At 39.2% G+C, this 24,038-nt stretch overlaps 1 protein-coding gene across 1 annotated transcript in view; it reads right to left on the bottom strand.

Annotated features, from left to right (window-relative positions):
• Nucleotides 1-7,919: 7,919 nt before the first annotated feature.
• The window catches only part of CTR9 (CTR9 homolog, Paf1/RNA polymerase II complex component), a 28,889-nt gene continuing 12,770 nt past the window's right edge, over nt 7,920-24,038 (bottom strand). The window contains exons 10-25 of the mRNA XM_061610413.1: nt 23,654-23,743; nt 23,428-23,556; nt 23,134-23,317; nt 22,179-22,267; nt 21,575-21,760; nt 21,071-21,158; nt 20,817-20,965; nt 18,956-19,072; nt 18,691-18,836; nt 17,227-17,298; nt 14,175-14,310; nt 13,498-13,641; nt 12,537-12,691; nt 10,814-10,910; nt 9,807-9,919; nt 7,920-9,128 (exon numbers count right to left, since the gene is read on the bottom strand). Coding sequence (XP_061466397.1) covers nt 8,684-9,128; nt 9,807-9,919; nt 10,814-10,910; nt 12,537-12,691; nt 13,498-13,641; nt 14,175-14,310; nt 17,227-17,298; nt 18,691-18,836; nt 18,956-19,072; nt 20,817-20,965; nt 21,071-21,158; nt 21,575-21,760; nt 22,179-22,267; nt 23,134-23,317; nt 23,428-23,556; nt 23,654-23,743 — 2,340 coding nt within the window. The 3' untranslated portion in view covers nt 7,920-8,683. The remainder of the gene's footprint in view (nt 9,129-9,806; nt 9,920-10,813; nt 10,911-12,536; nt 12,692-13,497; nt 13,642-14,174; nt 14,311-17,226; nt 17,299-18,690; nt 18,837-18,955; nt 19,073-20,816; nt 20,966-21,070; nt 21,159-21,574; nt 21,761-22,178; nt 22,268-23,133; nt 23,318-23,427; nt 23,557-23,653; nt 23,744-24,038) is intronic.

The following is a 24,038-nucleotide window of genomic DNA, read 5'->3' as shown; positions in this document are numbered from 1 at the left end:
TTCTCAATGCCATGCATCATTTTATACACTTCTATCATGTCTCCTCTGACCCGCCTTTTCTCTAAACTAAAAAGCCCCAAATGCTGCAACCTTTCCTCGTAAGGGAGTCGCTCCATCCCCTTGATCATTCTGGTTGCCCTCTTCTGAACCTTTTCCAACTCTAGAATATCCTTTTTGAGATGAGGCGACCAGAACTGTACACAGTATTCCAAATGTGGCCGCACCATAGATTTATACAACGGCATTATGATATCGGCTGTTTTATTTTCAATACCTTTCCTAATTATCGCTAGCATGGAATTTGCCTTTTTCACAGCTGCTGCACACTGGGTCAACATTTTCATCGTGCTGTCCACTACAACCCCGAGGTCTCTCTCCTGGTTGGCCACCGCCAGTTCAGACCCCATGAGCGTATATGTGAAATTAAGATTTTTTGCTCCAATATGCATAATTTTACACTTGTTTATATTGAATTGCATTTGCCATTTTTCCGCCCATTCACTCAGTTTGGAGAGGTGTTTTTGGAGCTCTTCACAATCCCTTTTTGTTTTAACAACCCTGAACAATTTAGTATCGTCAGCAAACTTGGCCACTTCACTGCTCACTCCTAATTCTAGGTCATTAATGAACAAGTTGAAAAGACTACTAGACTACTGTAATGCGATCTACGTGGGGTTACCCTTGAAAACGGTCCGGAAGCTGCAACTGGTACAGAATGCGGTGGTTCGCCTGATTAAGGGTAGCCGCCAGCGAGACCATATCACTCCAGTGCTGAAGGAGTTGCACTGGTTACCAGTTGCTTTCCGGGCCCAATTCAAGGTGCTGGTTTTGACCTTTAAAACCCTGCACGGTTTCGGCCCAGTCTATCTCCAGCATCATCAACGTTGCCGCCCAACAAGATCAGCCTCAAAAGACCTTCTCTCCGTCCCACCAGTTAAAACAGCTAGACTGGTGAGGACTAGGGAGAGGGCTTTTTCAATCGTGGCACCCACTCTGTGGAACTCCCTCCCAAATGACATCCGCCATGCCCCCTCCATGATGAGCTTCCACTGGACCTTGAAAACCTGGCTCTTCAGGCAGGCTTTTGGGGCGGGTTAGGTTTTAGTGTTATTGTTGGAATTTTAAGGTTTTAATGTGAATTATATGTTTTTATGTTGTACATCGCCCAGAGTGGCTGGTAAACCAGCCAGATGGGCGACTAATAAATTTAATTAATAAATAAAAAATAAAAAATAATCATCCCCATAAACCCAATACTTCATTATAACCAAGCCAAAGGATGGGCAATTGAAATCACACATTTTTCTTCAGCCTACCCATGCCTCCATTTGCCTCTTCATCATCTGCTGTTTCCCTGAGTCTGTTTATAATAATAAGCCCTTTTTGGGAATGGACACATTCTTATATCTGTATTTTTTAAATAAAGCACCATGTACATAGAAGATATTAACTAACTAGTATTTAATTGGGTGGAGATAGTGTTGGAAAGTAGTGTAACTCTGCTGGTCTGCAGGATGTTATAGAGCAGCCATCCAGTCATGTATCAAATAAGTGTAACTTAACGATATTAACCCAACCAGCTTTTTATTTCTTAGGTTTTCCCCATTCTCTTAGCCAGGCCTCACTTCAGCAGCAGCTTCTGTAAATGATTGGTTTCTCCTAGCCTTCACTGAAGTTTCCAAGAATTCAGTTGTTCTCTATCTACCATTCATAGACTTGTCTTCACATTTCAGAGTGTTCTAAGATAAACCAAATATTAACTCACCAGTTTAGCTTATGCCTCATTTCCACTAATGTGGTGGTAAACCTGTGTCTGGTCTGTATCACCTTATACTGCAAGTGGTATAATTAGTTTAAGCTCACATAATTGGATGCTCCTCCACTGAAAACAAATCTGTCCACTCGGGAAAACTAGGCTGCATACACACCATACATTTAAAGTATATGACTTCCTCCAAAGAATCCTGGGAGCTGTAGTTTACCTCTCAGAGAATAGAGTCAAGCAAGGCTAATAAGGTGAATTCAGAGGAAGAGCTAACAATCTCACCAAGGTCATGCCAGCTGGAGAAAAGGTGGTTACAATTAGGCAGATTTCTTTCTGCTCCTAGAAGGAGCTCTTACCTTGCAGCATAAGGTAGAAAATGCTAGAGTAACTAGTGCCAGGAGAGTGCCCACCTACCTCTATGATATTTTAAAGTGGCTGGACATGAAAAGTCTGCTGTTGCCTCCACATGTCTAGTTTGTTCCTGAAACATGCCTGGTTGGTTCCTGTTCTGTATCCTGATATATGCCTAGAATGCCTGATGCTGCGTTCCTGTACTGACTTCTGGAATAAAGCTTCATAAAAAATCCAGCCTCAAGACCTGCTTCTTTGGTTGAGAGCCAGGATACCGGGGGGGGGAGCCCCCGGGGAGTGCGGTGTCTGGGTGGATGTCTGTGTGTTTGGGAGGGCTTGTGTGTGTGTTTGGGAGTGCCTGTGTGTGTGTTTGGGGGTGCTGGGGGCGGGGTGTTTGGAGGTGGAGATGGGAAGCATGCAGGCCTTGTACAATAATAATTACTTACAAAAATGCAAAAATTATTTTTACCACTGAGAATCACGATGCTCAAGGAAAATTTAAAAAGCAAGCATGCTTTCGAAAATGTACACTTTCTTTACATCTAAAAATTACACATTGCTCTATGTTTTGTTGAGGCATGTCACTTTAGCACACAAATAGCCACTGACCTCCCTTTTTCTCTCAAGTTCTCCTTGCAGACCGTCAATGTGGGCAACAGAGCCGCCTTGCATCACAGAGCTTGTTGGGCAAATCCAACAAACAGGTCTTACCCCACAATACAGACTGGCATGATGATCCCCGAGAGAAGTGATAGAAATGGGAGATTTTCCAGTAAGCCCATCAAGGGTTGGTTTGCCATTAGTGGCGGATGTTGCGACACCAGCATTGCTGCAGTTGACAGTGGAAATGCCTTTGCCGCCTGCTGCGTTCTCCAGCAGAGATGGTTTTGTTGACAGGTTGGCCCTTTGTGAGTCTCTCTGTAAGAATGTCTTTTGTGGCATATTTGAGAAACATTTCCTGAAAATTTGTTTAAACTGCTAAGAGTACCTGTTCCAGATTTTCCAGCTGAATAGGTACTACCTCTTGCTTACACAGTAAAAAACAGCCCTTCTTCTGAATACTTGCAAGAGACAATGAAGATCGAAAGGCTACTAATCTGTTACTGGAGCCCAGAATAAAAAGAGCAGAAACAGAAGCTTCAGGCCAGCGATGGGAACAGACAAATAAAGATTTTAACTCAGAGGTGCTACGCGGTGCAAGTATTAAGAGCTTTTATTGGTTCAATTAACTGAATGCATTATTTGGTTAATGGTAGGAACCAACTGCTAAGCACAAAATTGAATCACCAGGGCTAGAAGTTAAAGCATTTTTCTTTTGGAGGACTATTTTGGATTTGAAGTGTCGCTGTAATAAAAAGGAAAGTATTTGACATTCCTTCTAACAGTGAATGACAGCTTTCATGTATAAAGTACAAGTTCTCCGAGGCTTCTTTCAGTATCTCAGGAAGGCATCTCTGTATTTATGTATTAGTCATAGCACATATTCATCACCTGTATTTATCTTTACAACATAATCCTATAAATGACTTGGTAACCTCAAGACTTAATTACTGTAACACACTTTATGTGGGGCTGCCCTTGTATCTGGTCTGGAAGCTGTAGCTAGCGCAGAATGCAGCTGCCAGACTGCTGACAGGAGCAGATTGCTGGCAACATGTTACCCCGCTGCTGAAAGAGCTGCACTGGTTGCCAAATTGCTATTGGGCCAGGTTCACAAACCCTAAACAACTTGGGCTCCAAGTATCGTAAGGACTCCCTGACTCCCTATGTCCCATCTTGATCTTCTGATGGGCACTTTGGTGGTTCTTGACACCACCCCTGAGGTTCAGTTGGCTTCCACCAAGGACCGAGCCTTCAGTGTGGCAGGTCCTGCCCTGTGGCACTCCTTACCAATGGAAGTTCGGCAGCAACCATACCTTCTTTCTTTCAGGCGTCTCTTGAAAACCAAACTTTTCAGACTGTCCTTTTAACATGAATTTTTCCCAACCAATGCAGTATTTGTTGATGCTTTTATTAATTGTTTTTAATGTCTTTATTGGTTTTTAATTTTATCATGTCTTTGTATTTTGTAAGCCACCCTGACATACTTTTATGAAAAGTGAGGCTTATAAATACTTTAATTAATAAGACATCATAAAGTCCCACTGAATTCACTAGGGTGTACTTCCAGGGAACTGTGTATAGGATTGCAGCCTTCATTAATTAGTTAAAAAGTGGATGCCTTATCAATTAAATATTATTTAATTGATGGAGAGGCCTAATAAACAAACAAAACCACACCCACAAACTATTGTTTCCCCTCCAAACACCTGGAATACATGGTTGTGGTCAGTTTACACATAATGCCACTCTTCTTCGGGTCTCCCCTTTTCAGACTGGATGGGAGTTTTCACTTATTTCAATGGGTTTACTGTGTCTGGATCCATCCCACCCTGTTATCAGTGTTCCTTGAGAAAACAGAGACCCTAGCCATAGTTTTGGGCAGAATCTAACATTATTTTAGAGCAGGGATGGGGAACCTGTGGCCCTCCAGATGTTGTGGGGCTCCAGCTCCCAGAATCCATGACCATTGGCCATGCTGGCTGGGTTGATGGGAGTTGGAGTCCAGCAATGTCTGGAGGGCCTCAGGTTGCCCACTCCTGTTTTAGTGGGACACAGGTTCCTTTTCAGGTCACACAATTGACTAGGTCAGGCCGGTATGGGGGAACCCAGGCAACCAATATAAAAAGCAGTAAGCATGGATATAAAGTGGCAGATTAGAGACAGGTGTGTACATTTGCTCTAGGTGTTTCTAAAATAAATAAATTTAGCAAGCGAAGCCATCGTATCCTACACTGCTCTTCTCCATTACATTTCAGAAGATGAGTCCACTGCTGGGTCCGTTTGATAACCTGTAAAAGCAGGCACAATGAAATGAAACAATTGTTGTTTCTGTTCTATTTCTGAAAAAAGGTAGCCATCTACAATACAGAACAGTTGTTAGCATTTTCTTTGCATGGCCCTTATGCTATCTATGGAAAATTAGAAGTACAACCTATACCAAATCTAGCAATTATTCTGCTTGCTTTTCCTAGCATAGCAACAGTGTCACTTTTTTGGCAGGAAATCAGACTTGCCTACATTTCATATGGAACTCCAGCATATGAAAAGTCAACAAGATTATAATCAGGGTATTAGGCAATCCAACACTTAAAAAAAACACCCTGACATTTCTCAAGGAAGGAATGCATATAGGTAATTCTTACCTCAGTAGCAGCCTATGTGAACAAATGGAAAAAGCTCTTCACATAGTACCTTTTGAGTTTCCTGCAGTTTGGGGTGTTCTATTAGGAACAAACTTTCTTGAGAAAATATTTTCTTTCATATAAGTCGGGTGGAAGACTGTGACCCTCCAGATGTTGCTAGACTCCAGCTCCCATCATTCTTTACCTTTGGTATGCTGGCTGGAGCTTATGGGAGTTAGAGTCCAACATCTGGAGGGCCACAGGCTCCTTGTTCCTAATGTAAGCGAATAGCTGCCATTCACTTTATAGGAAAAAGTAAATTACTAAACTTTATGGCAGGCAGAGGGGGAGTAGAGCTAAAATTGTTCCTGGCCCTTTGGCGTGTGCATACAATGTGTCCAGCAAAAACATGGCTTCTCTCTCTCTCTATAGTCAGAAGCTAAGTTCTTGCTGAGACAGCAAATCTGGAGAACCACATAACTCAATCCTTCTTCACGTACACACATTCCTTCCCTTCACAAGTTGGGGAAGCTAGGCTAGAACTCTTCTGCCCAACATTCCGGTTTTCTGTATGCAAGGAATTTTATTTGAGACTCAGGGAGGAGTCATATAAGCCCCTATCTGCTATAGTAGAGTCCAGCCCAGCTTTTGCTAACCGGGTACCTATTAGATGTTATGGACTACAATTCCCACCAACTTTTTCCATCATGGTACCATTATTCAGTTTTAAAATGCAAGGGCCTGGGTCTTACCTCAAGCATGTATAACTTTTAATACAGCTCTTAAACCCTAATTTGCCACAAAACTCTGTAACTCTTTGACCTTTAATAGAGATAATAACACCCCTATGACGAGGGCAGACTATGGCCATCCATAAAATGGCTCTGTAGCATTGCTTCTTGGTCAGCAAGAGTGATGTTATTCCGCTCTTCTCCCCAGGTGGGGAGTGGGATGGTATGACAAAGGTATATTTTTAAAGATGCTTTGTTTAAATATATTTTAAAGTCTGTTTTTAAGATGTTTTAAAGTGTTTTTAGTGTTTTGTTTGCCACCCTGGGCTCCTGCTGGGAGGAAGGGTGAGATACAAGTTTAATAAATAATAAGAATCCTTCCCAGATTGCCTCTGGAGGCTTGGTCAAGGAACTGGGCTTCCTCCCACCCATTAGCTATATACTGAGACCACTCTCTTAAAAGCCCAATAAAACAGATGAAGAATGAACAAGTCCCACAACAGGTTTTGGCAGTTCTCTCTTTGCATCAGTCTTAGTGACCTCACACTCAGGGATTGGTAGGACCATGCAGTATGATATAACCCCACTTTGAAGAGTCTCCTCCCTTTTGCTTCTTCATATTAGCTATATAGAAAGCCACAAATGAGACTCCTTGTATACAAATCATGTCCAAACTGGCTATGCCATGTCAGGGGCAGCTCCCAAATCATTCCAGTTCAGTGAGACAGGGAATGAAACAATACTATCTCTGTAGTTTTTTTAACTGAGCATTTATCAGTCGTCTTCTTGCCTAACTCATTTACTCAGATCACATTCCCATATTTGTTTTACTGTTGTTGGACTGGAAATTCATTTCATGAATCGTAGGAGTTGGGCATTTGGAAACAAGTTTTCCCCCAAGTGTTACTCAACTCTGCAAGCAGCTTCTTTGCAGTGAAATGACTAGCAATGTGTAGGTGGGGAGATTGCATGAATAACCACCTAGCTTTCCTTTCATGGGGGGCAGGAGGATCACACACTCTTCAGATCCTCACCCTATAAGACAGCCTTTGCCAACCTGGTGCCCTCCAGATGTTTTGGACTACAACTCACATCAGCCCCAGCCAGCATATGCATAAGGTTGGCAAAGGCTGTTAAAAATTTCAATCTAGATTATATCAATTGCTTTAGAAAAGACTCAATAGAGACAGTGCAATCCTACTGGACAAGGAAATTGTATTTCTTTAGGAGGGCTAAACATTTTACATAAGTAGGTTGAGAGAAAATATTTTTCTTCAAAAATGTTGATACTACCCACATCTGTTATAGGAGTACAAAATTAATTTATGTGTAATGTATTGTTTTAGTAAGTAAAGGCATTTAAAAATATACCAAGTGATTGCTTCTATCAAACAAATGTTATAGAAGCAATAATACCTCAGTGACTATCCTGAGTATTACACAGGAATGGAGAAAAGAAACACTAGAACTTCAGCAACAAATAGAACTCATCTTCTTTTAGGGCCTATAAGAAAAACATATTCAGAGTGAAAATACAATGGTGTTCTCCATCATCTTCACTGACCCATAATTACTGGTCAAAGTGGGGAGGTTTCTAAAAATGTCTGATAGATAAAAGATTTCACATGGGCATGGCTGTTCCTCCCAAAATTTCCCAGACATTCAATGTATGAGAACAGGTATGGAAATGCCTCTTAAAGGCAGCATTTCCAAGCCTGTAGAAGGCTATTGAGAATTAGAAATTGAAACCTGCAGGTTCATAGAATATGCCAAGTTCAGCAATTCAAGAATACTGGAATATGATCTAACAAAATATTAAAAACCGTAGTAAAAATAGAAGACTCTGAACCAGATGGCAGCAACAGTTTTTATTAGGTGCCGCAGGCAGATCTTTTCACTCCACAAAGACTTCTAATTTTACATTCTTAAAAATCTGCCAGGTCTTAAATCTGACATTTATCTACATTCCTGAAGCATTTTTAGACATTGTTTCAATTTTAAGCATTTTACTACAGCACATATGTACTTTAACAGAACATAAAAATATACTTTATAAGAGCTACATAACCAGAAGAACAGTTTTGTAAACTCAAACATTCTTTATACCATTTGAGAAATTAATGGGAGTTTTATGAATACCCCTATTCATATATATATATATATATTAAAAAGTACAACACTTGATCTGACTAGGCAAGACAGCATGAGCTACAACCTTTCACTCAGTTAAATTTGCTTAAGTGCCAATTCTTCCAGAGGGCCTTAAGCAAACATAACTGTATGCAGTATAACAATCTTGGTGTTTTCGTTCTTCAGAACTTAGGTACACTCGAACAAAGTTTCTTAACCCCCTATGCAGCATACTGATCCTCCAAGTACAGAATGTAGGTAGATACAGTATGCTAGAGGAACATTAGCAAGTGTATAGTTCAGTAGAAAAATGCTATGGGAAATGTTTCAACTTTTTAATATATACTTTTCCCTAAATCATAGCTGTCCATGTTTTTAAATCAGTTTTCAAATATAAAATATGGATATCCTCCATCTTCCCGTTCTTTTGAACCAAAATATATTTACAAAGCAGTTAATAAAAAACAGGCTGCAACTGAAATCTAATCACTGTCATCTGATCCACCATATGAACCCCGTTCAGATCCTTCATTGTTAGATGCCTCTGGCTCAGACTCATTACCTGAGCCCCCATGATCAGATGCTCTGTCAGATGCTCTGTCAGAATCTCTGTCAGAATCAGCACTGTGAGAAGCTGGGCGAGATTCGTTCTCAGAACCACCCGAATGGCTTCTCCCTGACTGCATAGACTGACTTCTCCCTGACCGCACAGATTCGTTGTCAGACTGTTCAGATTCAGACCGTCTCCTCTTTCTGGTTGACCCATCACTGTCCGAATCCTCATCAGAAGGGCGGGCACTGCATCGCCTGGGACTGCCCCCCTCGCTGCCAGACTTATTACTATTATCCAAATCACTGTCCGACATGATGCTCTTGTTGCGTGGCTGCTCTGCATCATCGGAATCACTGTTGCTGTTCCTGACATTTCTGTTCAAGAGTAGAAGGTCATATAGTAAGGCAAGCATCCCAAGTGTAACATTAAACTTTGTAGCGCTATACGTGCTAAAAAAGCCCCTGAAATTCTGTACCAAAGTAACACAAACTGCATGCCAAGAAAAATTCAACTGTGCAACATGCAAATGAAGCCTGTATTGCTTCCCATTTATTCTGCCTCTTTTTGTGATTGTAATTTTGTTAATCAGAAGCAGCACCAGAAAAAAAATGGTGGTGGGGGGGAACAGAAGGGGCAAAGTATATTTCTAGGAGATCAAAACATACTAGGTGGGGGGGTGAGCTCCTTGTTTGGGGGGCGCTTGTCCCCCCTCACTGCCGCCCCTGGTTAATCACAGAGATAGGCAGGGGGCTACACAGAGTACTGAAGTACTGCCTCTTGGAAACCGTGTCAAGTCACCTCTGTAGCTCCCGAGATGTTAGCAGGCATTCTGCCATCCACCCACCAGCTTCTAGAAGATCTTTGCAACCAAGAGGGAGCTTAGCATTTTATTTTATTTTTTTAATGAATACTGGGAAATTTCCAGGAATTTGAAATCTGTACAAAATACCATACCATTTTCATACTCCAGAACTGGAAAAGGAACCCATGTTTTCTGTGCTTTTTACCAAAATACATGTAACAATATTTCTAAGTTCATAAACACTACATACCCATCATCAGCAATCTTGAGTTTATCTTCATCAGATGAGTCATCACTTGATGAAATGATGGCTTTAGATTTGATTTTTCCCTTCATTGATGGAGGCAGGCGTTCTGGCTTGGACTATAATGAAAAAATATTGTTAAAGAATAGGAAAGGAAACTGGACTTTAAGCTTTATTATTATTACTATTACTACTAGTAGTTTTACTTGACATTAGTTGCTTGTTACCTAAAAGGTGTCCAGGCAACTTACATTTTAATATATATATATTATACCAAAAGAAAAAAATGCATAAAAACATTTTTCATACAACATATAACCCCCCCCCAAAACAAATAACAGCCATAGGAGCTTTGGTCACACACTATTATTATTATTATTTATTCCTACAGTTACTTATACTGGGAAACTCCAACTATTGCGGTGCGAAACCTATGGCCCGCCAGATGTTGGTCTTCAGCTCCCATCAGCCCTAGCTAGGATGGCCAATGATGGTCAGGAATATTGGGAGAAATAGTCTGGCAACACCTGGAGAGCCACAGGTTCTCCATACCTATATTAGACGGGTTGATGTTTGTATCATCTACCTCTTCCAATCAGATTACAGACAATTATACAGAAGCAATTTAAAATTAGTAAGCTTCAAAAAAGTGTTTGCTTCTGAAGCACAGAGAAGTAAAATATAAAATTTCAGTAGACTGCAGCTGAATTCAGATGTAACAAACCAACCATATTGTTACATGCCCTAGGTTTGCATGCTTCCCCTCCTCTGCACATGAAGGAAAGAAGTCTGAAACTTCCATTCACTGTTTATAACAAACTGAAGTTTGTTTTGAAAATGGGAAACTGCAATATATGTAAACCTCAGAATTAAACCAGTATCAAACCAGGATCCTGGTTCAGTCAATATTTCCAATTGAAGCACACTTAACCTTTTACCTTTGACCCAAAACTACTGCAATTCTATTAAACCGAAATACCAATTAAATGATTTAATTTTTTAAAAAAACATACTGCTTTTCTCTTCTCATTCTTTGCTGGGCGGCGTTTTTTAGGTCTGGGTGCATTGTCATTTTCATCATCATCAGTACCCTCATCTGCCTTTTGGGGTCTTTGGGGAAAAAGACATGCACACAAACACAAAATTCATTTCAATTCAGTCTTGTAACTATTATATCCTAATCAAATTGCTACATGTGAGTTTATTGTATGTATTATTTTTTGTTCCTTACAACATCTTATGATTGTAAATAGTTCTTTTAGTAATTCATTAGCAAAAATGTACTTCTTCATCTTCTTCATCCTTTATTACGATCACAGGATCAGCCAAAAATGTACTTCTAATAAAAGTAATAATTACCTTAAATAATACTTCTTAAAAGGACAGTGATAAACTGAGTGCCATGTAACTGGCCTAATGCTACAACAGGAGCCCAAATAAGCTTACTGGAATAGCTGTGTGCTGCTAAAATAAATATTAACAAGTGGACATTAAACAAGGTAATTAAAAAAAGTACATGCACACAGGGTGTATAGTACTGGTTCACAAGCCAAACTAGACAGAAAGCAGTGTTTCTCAAATAACTTGAGTCAGGTGTGGCATGTACTAGATACCATGAGGACACACCAAGATATGTGTGAATTCCATAGTTTAACTATGTGCTGTGTGAAGAAGTACTTTCTTCTCTCAGTCATGTATCTTCCAACATTCAGCTTCACTGGATGTCTACAAGTTCTAGTGTTATGAGAGAGGGAGAAAAACATTTCTCTATCCACTTTCTCCATACCATGCATAATTTTGTATACTTCTGTCATGCCACCTCTTACTCACTTTTTGGCTAAACTAAAAAGCCCCAAATGCTGCAACCTTTCCTCATAGGGGAGTTACTCCATCCCCTTGATCATTTTGGTTGCCCTTTTCTGAACCTTTTCCAGCTCTACAATATCCTTTTTGAGGTAAGGTGACCAGAACTGTACACAGTATTCCCAATGCAGTCACACCACAGATTTGTACAACGGCATTATGATATCAGCAATTTTATTTTCAGTTCCTTTCCTAATTATCATTAGCATGGGATTTGCCTTTTTCACAGCTGCTGCACACTGGGTCGACATCTTCACTGAACTATCCACAATGACCCCAAGGTCTCATTTCACTCAGTCACTGTCAGTTCAGACCCCACGAGTGTATATGTGAAATGAAGATGTTTTGTCCCAACGTGCATCACTTTACATTTGTTTTCATTGAACTGGATTTGCCATTTTACTGCCCGTTCAGTCAGGTTGGAGAGGTCCTTTTGGAGCTCTTTGCAACCCCTTTTTGTTTTAACTACCTTGAACAATTCAGTATCATCAGCACACTTGGCCACCTCACTACTCATCCCCTAATTCTAGATCATTTACAAACAAATTAAAAAGCATAGGTCCCAATACCGATCCTTGGGAGACTCCACCTTCTACATCCTTCCATTGGGAGAACTGTCCATTAACTCCTTCCGTCTGTGTCCTGTTTTCTGTCCAGTTCCTGATCCACAAGAGGACCTCTCCTCTTATTCTATGACTGCTCAGCTTTCAGGCAGTGGTTGGGGCTACTTAAGGAAGAGGGAGCTCACAAGCTCCAGAGCAATCAAGAAATGTCCCTTTGGAGTATCCTGAAGCCCCACCAAAGGGGTTTGCTACCACAAAACTATTTTATTTGATAATTTTATATCCTGCTATTTAGGGAGTTTCTACTTACCTTCGTCGCTTCTTTTTCTTCTTCTCTCCCTCTTCCTCCTCACCATCTTGTTCACTGCCACTGCCCTTCCTCCTCTTTTTCTTTCTAGACACTGGGAGATCTTCATCACTGTCATCATTGACAAACTCATCAAATTCCCCAGTTTTTTTGGAACGCTGTCACAAAATCAGAAGCATTCCATTATTTGCTGCTTGGAATGATCCCCAAAACAAAACCAACAATTTTAGAAGCCAGATCTCTTCCAATGTAGAGTGTAGGTGATGTGAAGTAGTATTAGGTTTGGACTTTATTAAAGAAATTTCTGCACAGCCCTTCAGCATTATTACTACAAGACAGCAATTATGTAAAATCACAAATAAAGAAAGAATATCAGAATGAAACTGTGATCACCAAAACTAATGGACACAGGACAAGCAGATAAGGCCTACTAGATTAAAAACATATCAATGTAGAGAGAAGAACAAATAGTACAATTATAGTTAATAATCAATTGCAGAAAATGAAAAGATTAGAGGAAGATGGAAAGAGTATTTAATGAATACTTGTACTTGAAGAGCTTTCAGATGCAATGGAAAGAGAAGAAGTGGCAGTAAATGAAAGAAGGCAATCATACATTCTTAGTCTGGACATTAGGCAAACAGAAAGGACAAATCAGTATGTGTGTGTCACTTTCTGTTAAAGGTTAAAAAGAAAACCTCCTCTCTCTGCACTTACACTCCAAAGAAATAAGTTCAAAGACAATCTCATATGTATCTAAATTGGCAAAAACAAGTCTAAGTTTCTTACATGGCTTTAAATTCTGGTCTTCAAATGTCTAAAATTTGACACTGTTTTTCCACAGCCTTTTCCACGTGAAGCAAAGAGTCTGACACCACAGTACAACTTTACAACTTGGTAGTAAAGCCTACCATTACATTTGAACTATTTGAGGGACTATTAAATCCAAAAACTTATTCTGTACCCGGCCAGCTCCACCACGTTTTTTCTCTTTTGATCCTTCAACTTCTCCAGTAAACATCAGAATATTCTTGGTCTTCTCCACATACTGTGCTCTCTGTTCCAAAAGTTTTTTTTGTTCTTCTATTTCCCTGAGGCGCTTTTCTTCCTGGAAAAGAAAGGACAACCCAACTAGTATGCTTTTACCAACAGTACTGATGCAGTTATGCAAAACATGAATTTAGCTACAGACATAAACCGATCTCCTATTTTTAACAAACAAGTCAGACTATTGCTGAAGAGTCACCTGGGTTCTTCATGATGCAAAGGCCTAATTGTGCATTAGCTGCCTTTGAATGGTCTGCTCTGAAACAATGAAATGGAGACCCCACTGCATATGGCACGCTACAAAGACCCATGCAGTGAAAAGCAAGGTATTGCTGTTTTACAGACCTGATAGGTGGCAATAAATATAGTATGATACTTGCCCAATTCCTAATTACCTATAGCTTAAAATTGAACTCCCCATCCCTCCAAATCTGTTTTGGTTGGAAAACCTGTATACATTTATACAACTGCTAGACCTCCACACAACAACTTAAGCACATCACTGTCGCTGCACACCTGCTCCCTTGGCTGTTCTTTGCTGCAGCATAATGGGCAGTATTCTATTCTACGGCAGTAGCAGAAAGACTAAAGTACCTGTTCTTTGAGTAACTTCTGGCGCAGCAGTTCTTTTTCTTGCTCTTGTTTCGCTCGCAGCTCCCGCTCTTCTTCATCCTGCTTACGAGCCCGAGCCACATGATACTGAGCTTGACTCAGCAGATCAGAACACTGCCTGTTCAGTTGGAGTTAAGATTCGGAGGATTAGCAAAAACATTTTTTAAAAAAGGGCTCCAAGCCAATCGCCAAGATAGAAATACAGCTTATAGTTGGAAAACTGTAAGTGCTTCCTCATGAGTAAATGCAGTTGGTTGAGCAACAAGAACACAGTAAGCCACAAGAAAAAAACATCTATGCAGCTGGGGCAGCCTCCTTCATTAGTTTTCCTGGGGCGGTTTCCATGATCAAAGAGTCAAGCTACTTTTAAAACATGGCAGAGACTAGACTCCCAGTGAGAATTGCTCATTTATATATTGCTCTATTCCAACTGTACATTGCACTTCTAAAAACTATACAGACAAGTATAGTTTAGCTATGTCATTTTAATATTTTTACATTTATATCCCGCCTTTCCTTCCAAAAGGAGCCCAGAGTGGAAAACAAGTGATAAAATACTGGCATCGGATATCTACCTAAAAGGCTTGTTGAAAGAGGAAAGTCTTCAGTAGATGCCAAAAAAACAACAGAGACTGTGCCTATCTAATATTTAAGAGGAGGAAATTCCAAAGGATAGCTGCCACAACACTAAAGGTCTGCTTCTTATGTTGTGTGGAACAGATCTCCTGATGAGATGGTATCTGCAGGAGGCCCTCACCTGCAAAGTGAAGTGATCGACTAGATATATAAAAGGTGAGATGATCCTGTTCTCAAGCCGTATATTCAGCTCTTTAAACACCAAGGTTTTAAAAATCAATGATTTTTTAAAAAAAATTTAAAAATCAGATTTTTAAAATTTACGTCGGATTTCAAAATTTTCTTAAAACAATTAGTTAAAAAAGAGCCTAGGTTAAAGACATCATCATGAATACTAGATTATACAACTTCTAATTATACTCTATAAAAGCAGTTTATGGAGATGGGATCAGTCCTATTCTGCACATGGTATACATGAAGTGCATACTCTCTCTCGCTCTCTTTTAAAGCCATGCCTCTCTCTAAATGCAAAGATAGAGAAGGTAAATGAATAGAGAATTTAGAGAGACGGAGTAGATCTGAACAAGGAGGAGACCATTGAAGTGGCAATCCAGCAGTAGCCTCTTCTGCAGGTGTAGAAAGAATTTTTTCCTCTGGACTAATTCACTCTAAATTGAGAAATAAATTGGGAACTGAAAAAGCAAGAAAGCTGCTATTTCTTTTCCAGGCAAGGAACAAGTAAAACGAAGGTGAGAAAGAAGACTGAGTTAACTGTACCAACCAATATTTTAAGCTTCTCATGTTGACTTGGTTGAAATTGCCTAAATTTTCTTTTTTAAAAAACTTTACACTTATCTAAAAACTGAACAGCTGTTGTTGAAGAAGAAAATTAACCAGAATAAGCAATCTTGTTAGTACAATTTAAAAGCCTGTTTGGTGGTGGTGATTCCAACACATCATGACAAAAATATCATGATTAACCGAACAGTTGGAGCTGGTTCATCTCTTAAATGACTTCACAAGTTCAATCTGCTTTAGTATTAAAATAATCAAATTATCATCCCATTTTTGATGAAAATTAATTTGAAAACAATTAAGAAGAATTGCTTAGTGTGCACCTACCTTCTAGTGAAACTTACATCTCTGAATATGCATTATGGTTATATTACACAATAATGTAATTCTACTAAAAATGATCAATAGAATCTTCTTCACTAGTGATTTAAACTGATTTAAATAATTAAAATTGAGTCCTTCAGCGGAGTGTTTTAAATAATGGTTTAAATCAACCCTGTTAAACACATTAAGTAACTTCTGCACTGCATCTTTTCCCCAATTAAGTTAAGAACTTGGTACTAAAAAGAAAAAGTCAGCAACAAAAGTTGCTCAGAGCTGCCTTTTGAGAACAACTAAACTAAGCAGAAAAAGGTAGTCTTTTAAGAGTCTAACAAACAAAGTTCTTCATTAAAAGGACAATCTTTAAAACATTTAGTTCACAGAATGAACTTCTGCGCTAAACATTTCAAACAGCTGTTGGAAGAAAACCCAACAGTTGAATTTATTACATATGTATAACCATCACCAGAAAACTAAGTAGTCTAAAGAATGCCAACTACCACAATTCATTTATCAGGGCCCTGATCCAGAGATATGCAAACATAGCAAAGAGCTATTGACATGGCCTGCTTTGCATGTCATGTTAAACCATAGTTAAACAATAACGCAAACAAGCACCACTCTGTTGCATGCCGTTCAGAAGTTACTGCTTCACTCCTCTCCTCAGAGTGGCTGAGTTTCAAACCAACAAACCACAAGCCTCAACTTGTCATCCAAATCCAGGCTTGAGGCTCATGGCTTGTTTTCCCCCAAACCAGATCACAAGTGGAACATAAAGCTCATGGTTTATTTTGGAGGGAAACATACCATGAGCCTAGGTTCAGATGACATATGAAGCCAAGGCTTGTGGTATTTTGCTTGAGATGTGGCCAGAAGCAGAGGTGGAGTAAAGTAAGGGGCTTCAGAGCAGCATGCACTAGCACGCTGCCCATTCATGTATAAACTGCAATTTAATGTGATGTGTGAACACAACCAGTGCTGCATGTCCACATCCGCCAGATCCTAACTGCCCAACAGATGGCTGATCGCTGTCCCCTTCCTGTTCAGGAAGATACGTGGGGCCTAAATTAACACTCCTACCAAGTGTGGATTTAGCTATGGTTATGTTAGTTTGCTTTAAACCTCTGTACAGAAGTAACCAAATCCTACAACTCTACTATTCTATGATTCTATTTGATTTGGATTCCTGCATTGAGCAGGGGGTTGGACTCGATGGCCTTGTAGGCCCCTTCCAACTCTACTATTCTATGATTCTATGAACTCATGTGTTATACAAATTCACATAATGCATTTAGATTCTTGTAGTCATTGGTTATGCAGAGCACAAACACACAGTTCTTACCTTGCTTCAGTTGCAGCAAGTGCCAAATCAAATCTCATCTTATCTCCTACTTTGCTCAAATAACTGAAGTATCTGAACAGAAAATAAGTTAGGAATCAAAATTTTAAAATACTTCAGATGCATCCTAAAATTTTTTCAGATGCCACTACAAAGTAATATTCTAATCTTGACCCCTTACATTGCCTAATGCCTCACATATCAAAATACACTTTTCAACTTCCATCTGAAAAATATTCTCAAAGTACTTTGGATACAATTCCCTTCTCTTTATAAAGTAAAAAAAAAAATCCATACTACTTGTAATGGATTTGGATTATTTTTGTAAAGGACTGAATCATTCTTGCAGATGCTCTGGGAAAGTATTGGGGATGTTGTAGAACCTGTCAAACAACTGTTTAATGGAAATCTCAAGCAAATGAAACTGAGGAGGCACATTATTTGGCACCAATTATCATTTCACACCTGTAAATATTGCAAAAAGTACTATAATACTATGAGAAAAAACAACTGGCTGTATATAGACAGTGAGGTATGAAATAAAAATAGCTTTCATCTTTTAAAACAAGTTTCCAGTGTAGAAACAATAGAAATATCAAGTCCTAAGTCATAGTTTGCTTCTGTTTGGAGTGGCTTTGTGTCTAGAAATTGTTCTCCTACGTGCCAACAAATGCAGCAACCCTTGAAGGTTACAACAGCAGGATACTATTCTGAAAGCCTATTCTTCACCTTCTAGCTCCCAGTTCTTTCTAGGCTCTGCTGGGAATTTTCATCACTGCTGCTCCTAACGAGTGTTAACTGCCCATCTAGCTGCAGCTCTGGAGGATGAGAGTAACTGGAGGAAGCTGTTAAAGCAAGAAGGCCCACTACCTCCCAACTTTCTGTAAGTATAATTCAATTAGTTTACTTTTTTGGGTGGAGGTCATTATTTTGCATCTCATTTCATGCAGCTTATTGAAAGAAGGATCTAACTGCTATTGGATAGAACTTACAGGAGTTCCTGTTAGTCCATAATGAAACTTATGGCTTAAAATTGAAGATACGTCTCTTCATACAGGCCTTTGGGGAGGTTTGGTAAATTAATGCTCTATTGGAGCTGCTGCCGTTGGATTGGATTTTTTATAGCTATTCTTCGTCTGTATATTGGATATTCTGCAGAGTTTCAATTGTAACTGTTGAGTGGATGTTTTGTACTTCGAAGTTTTATTAAGTAAACCGTTTTGGGATTCTTCTATAAAGGGTGGTATACAAACTAAATGAATGAATAATATAAATCCAAAACTTTAATTAAGAAACTGTTTGGCAAATCTGAGAAGCCTCTAGCCAACACTAAATCCATCTATAAAGCTGTGCAAAATATTAATAAAATGGTAAGTTTGGTATTTGCTTTGTCAGTTTCACAAAACACTAGTATGATGCACTAATAGGTAGCTAAATAGTAAATAAAGTTATGGTAGATTTGCTTACCTGTGAGCCAGCTCCAGCTCTTTCACAGCATTTAGCACTTCCTTCAGGTTACTTTTTTCATCTTTCAAGACAGAAGTAGCCAGCCTCTGCAGCACCAAGGCGACATTGAACATAAGGACCGTATCACTGGGTGCTACATGTCTAGCCTGAGGATTCAAATAAAGCTTTAAATTTAATATGTGTGAACCAGTCTCAACTCTAACACACACAAGTTGGTGCTACAGCACTTCCACTGTAGCAATAAAAGTAACAAGCTGAATATTACCTTCAGCAGCGTTTGCTTGCATTCTTGTAATTTGCCACATTTGAAGAGAGCTCGGGCTAAATACAACAGTACCTCCGTGTTCTGGTGTTTATAGAATTTTCTGAGACAGTTTTCATACTACAAGGGAGAAAATTAAATGTTTTTAAGTTTAAAACTCTGTTTTGATAGAACGGACATGCTTCATTAAATTGGATAAAGGGCTTAAATATGTTTCACAGGAACTTGCAGCTGAATCCTAAGCATGTTTGCTCTGAAGTTCGGTCCTTTCAAGTTCAGTAGGGTTCAAAGAATAACTTAATGTGCTGCTAAATGTGTCTGCAGTTGTATATTTTTTATCTCAACTTCAAACAGTAGATACACAGGGAGGGCTTTTAAAAACCTTTTCGTCCCACACTGCAGTCTTGAGAAAATTTGGCACACCAAGGAAGATCTCATTGGTGCCAGTAACTAATTAAGTAAGGACTAGTAAGTCATTAGGTCTGCTGTATGTGTCTCCAGACAGTAAGCACTGCCATGAATTGCTCACTTCTGCAAGCCTAGAAGCCTCAGATACTTTGGGCAACATGAAGGTTTCCACTTTGAATACATGATCTAAAGAGTCATTGCTGAAATTTACTATACAAATTTCAGGACAGGAAAAAAACACCATAGGTTGCAGCCCATGCTGCATCAGCAGGGTTCTGCTCGTGCAACAGGTCTGCCATTTCTTCTCCTTCCCTCATGCATCCCCAAAATCTGCTTCATAGGGTCCTCCCAACCCTCCAGAGCTGATCCTGATGGCACACGGGGAGCTGGAGGGGACAAGAGAGGAGGAAGAAGAAGCTTTGTTGAGTGCACAGAAGTCCGTTGCGCCTATGGATTTGCAGTGTTGGATACAAGCCCACGAAATTTAAAGGACAGAAAATGCAAGCGGTATTTAATGAGTACACTAGCTTTTCTTACCAGGAATTTGTCTCTATTTTGTACATTCTACTGTAAACAAGGCAAATCAACAAAAAGGCTTCACAGTAGTTTTTGTATTTAGTACTTCATTATTTCTACCCAGGGACATACACGTTGGTAGCTCAAAATTTGGGGTATTTTTAGTGCGATGACATTGACAATACTAAGAACTTTGAAAATTGCCTGCTTAAGGCTTGGTACAGAGCCTCTGATATATTCATTAAGGCAAAGTAAGCAGCTCAGGGTTTGTTTGCCCACTGTATTATCATGGCATTTTCTATACCAGGTTGTAGTTGGTACACCACACTTCCTTGGTGAAGTTCGTTCCCATCCTTGCTACTTTCACCTAAAGTTCCTACCAACACCTGGTGGAAACTGCGATAAGGGAAAGGGGCAGCAATTGAGGAGGAAAGGTATTTCCTCCAACAGTAAAATAAAAGTGTATGTCTGGCAGGCCTAACAATTTGATATAGTCAAATCATCAAATACTTTAGCTAGCAGTTCAGTATTATATTCAGCATTGAATTGTGCACTTAAATGAAAGGTGAGGAAAGATTATTTTGCTAACACTGAATAAGCTTTGGTTAGGAGGCTCAGCCTTTAAGTTTTCTATATACATAGAACACATGTGAACCTCTTTGCCGTGTTTTTGAAATAAGCGTTCTCTCTCTCACCCTCCCTCTACTCATTGTTTCATTAAAGAGCAGTTCTAGCTGATGCCCTGAATTTGTAGGTTTAATAGAGATAGCTCCTTATTGCTTTTATGAAATAAGATCATGCTGAAAGAAAGATATTTCATGGCAAGTAATTATTTAATAAGGTGCTATCATACCAAAAAGCTTTTTTTAAAAAAGACTCCTTATGGAAAACCCTTGTCTTTACATTTTTTAAAACAGTCTGTCTATTTTTTCAGGATTACCATCTGAACAGCACTGATGTACTGCTTCTGTTCCACATAAATGTGTGCCAGATTGAGCCACACATCACTAATATCTGCTGTTGCCTCTCTGACTTGGGCAAAAACATCACGAGCTTCACGGAAATATCCTTTGTGTGCCAGTACAGCTCCTAGAAAAGAGAAGCCAGAGGAGAACGTTCAGATATATGCACTACCTCAAGCCCAGTAGAATGCTAGAAGAAAATTTAGAGAAGAAATCTGAACCCAATAATCACCTATGCCGTTAGCAGCATACAAATTCTTAGAGTCATTCCTGAGTACCTGTTTGTAGATTGCTAGTGCACGATCTTGATGACGTTTTTCCTACAAAGATGACAGGAAGTCTTGTGAAAATGGGTATTTGCAATTTAAATATTTCAACGGCATTTTCCCAAACAATCAAATGATAAGAAGACATTAAAGCCGTATCAATCAATGTCGGTCAACATAAATACCTAATAGCCCCAGAAACTTTGGTCAGTCAAAAAACCTTTTGAAAGAGAGAGGTATTATAGCCTGTTAAAAGTAAAATAACTCTTCTAACCACCTTCAGGGAAAAGATTCACAGTCACAATCACCATAAAAACCATGCTCCCACCAGCTGTTGCTTTTCAAACCTACTGCAAAGTCAGCACAGACAATGAAATCTGCTGACTAGATCTCAACTGGTCCATGGAACAGGTAATGCCCAACCATTCAAGTGGCCATAGAAATGCAGTATGAACATGTGCAGCATTTACCTTCTCTCTGTCCCTAGTGGGCTGGTGCAGAGTCTGTAACCACACATTGCCAAGAGCCAACATAGAGTAAGTGTCATTCTGAGTTGATGGCTGTTTCAATATTCTTTCAAATTTCTTCTGTCCTGGACCCCACTCTTGTTTGGCCAAATGAAGATTACCAATTAGGGACCAAGCATCTGGATGGTCCTGAAATACACAACCAAATATACTAAAATGCAACCAGTTTGCAGTGAATATTTCTTTCTAATCTTCCTCCAATCCTCCACGTTTAGGGTAAGAGTAATAGTGCAAGAGTATTATTTTTTATTTAAAAAGCTTTACTAAGTTCAACTATTTGATTTTTAAAAAAGTGTATCTCTCTTCCACATATCTTGGGCAGATCTCTAAAGGGAGTAATACTCCAAAGCAGCTGCCAAGAATGTTTCTTTATGTACCCCAACTAATCATATAAAGATGCATTATCAAATGGTTATTTCAAGCAGAGCATGGAAGCTGAATATATGCTAATCTATGCGAGAAACAAAAAAATGATTTGTGCTCGCTTCATAGAAAACTTTAATTCATAGTCTATGAGCTAGTTGAATATTTACAAATTCTTACTAACCTGATTGATGTGAAGTGCTTCTTTAAACCACTCAGAAGCTTCATAAAAGTTTCCTTTATCTCTAGCCATCGTTCCTAAACGTAGATAGCCTGAACACAGGAAAATGTATTTTAATAATTAAAGGCCCTGTTATAAAAACATAAAATAAAGTGGGGGGAGCAAGGCCCAGTGATGGAAGCCAGAGTGTCATTAAGTAATCATTCATGAGAAGGTGTATCTACTGCACCAAGCATTTGGATGTATGATGTCGCATTGGGTTGGGATGACAGCAGAGTGGGTTGGCATAACTGTGCAGTGAACAGCCATCAATTGCCAGATGTAGCATATAAAGTTATTGTGTGGCTGTTAAGTGGCAGCAGAAAAAAGGGCTTGGTAGGGCAACCCAGGGATACTATACACCATTCTCAAATTACATGGGAACAATGCAAAGTCCACAACTTATAGCTGCAAGCTCTCTTGTGGCACTAAACTGAAACACAAAGCAAAGGAGGACTGTTCTGTCCAAGTAAGTTGCACGAATGCATTTCAACCATCGATTATATGTACATGCACAATGTCAGACAGTTAACATGGCAAGCTTTACAAGTTTTCCTGGTACAAGTTACAGAGGCTTTTAAAGTAGCTTCTGAAATTATATATATATATATATATACACACACACACACACACACACACACACAAATTCAAAGCAAGGAAAATTGAGCAGCTTAGACTTCTAATCAATAAAACAATGACATCTGAATGGTCTTCTAGCTGTATGAACTGAACTGCACAGAAAGTTGGCGAAAAGTTCCTTCTGACAAGGAGGATACATTCTGCATGCTACTTAGCTATAATGCTTTACACAAAACCACCAGTGAGTAGATAGTTAAGATTATAAGAACAAACATGAATGCACACAGACACAAGGGATCGCTCAAATAAAACTGAAAACTGCCACACCAAGACTTCTTACAGTCAACATAGTTAGGATGTTCTTTTAGGATGTTTTTGTACAATTTGTCTGCCTCATGGAATTCACACATTGCTTCATACAATCTGGCAAGGTTGTAGGATGTAGTCACTGAAATAGCATTGTAATAATGCTCATCATGTTCGGCTTCTGCTTTAGCACGATCAAGAGATGCCAAGAAGTATTTCTAAGGGTAAATACGGAAAAGGGAGCAAAAAAAGTATGTATCTTGAATACGAAATATATAGAACAAGCTATAAACATGTTACACAGTAGTAGTAATAATGAGTTTCACACCTTTGCTTCTCCTAAGTTTCCAAGTCTAAAGTGGAGAGCACCCACATTATTCAAAATTTCTGGAGGTACATCAGCTTGCACTTTCTCCTGAAGGATTCGTGTTGCTGTACCATATGCAGAAAGAGCACCCTATGAAATTTAGAGACGGTAGAGAGTGGAAACTTTCAGTTCTATGCATAACTGTTCAGCTTAAAAACCAAGGGTACATTACACATCTTCTCCATACCTGTATATCTGTCTGCTCTAAGATTTGTGCTAGTTCAATCCAGGCTTCTACATCATCTGGGTACTGTTCTGTCACCTTCTTCAAATGACCCTACAACACACAATGGTTATTTATGCATGCACATACCTTTAAATTGCCAAAAGATAAAAAAAATTAAAGTGCACTGTAGTTTTATTATTTTGTCACGAAAACAAAGACAAGATACTTGAGAAGAGTCAGAGGCATTTTTATAAAGCTAGCAAGTTCCAGATTTACAGATATTAACTACCATCATTAAAAACTTGTTGAATTATTAAGCATCAGAACAAACATTTGTCAAATTAATAATTGTCAACATGCAATGTCTTTACTTTACTTTCTGGGATGTAGCACATCTGCACACAGT

The sequence above is a fragment of the Rhineura floridana genome, chromosome 2, assembly GCF_030035675.1.
Source record: "Rhineura floridana isolate rRhiFlo1 chromosome 2, rRhiFlo1.hap2, whole genome shotgun sequence".
Taxonomy (NCBI): Eukaryota; Metazoa; Chordata; class Lepidosauria; order Squamata; family Rhineuridae; genus Rhineura; species Rhineura floridana.
This window is presented reverse-complemented; position numbering and strand designations above follow the sequence as displayed.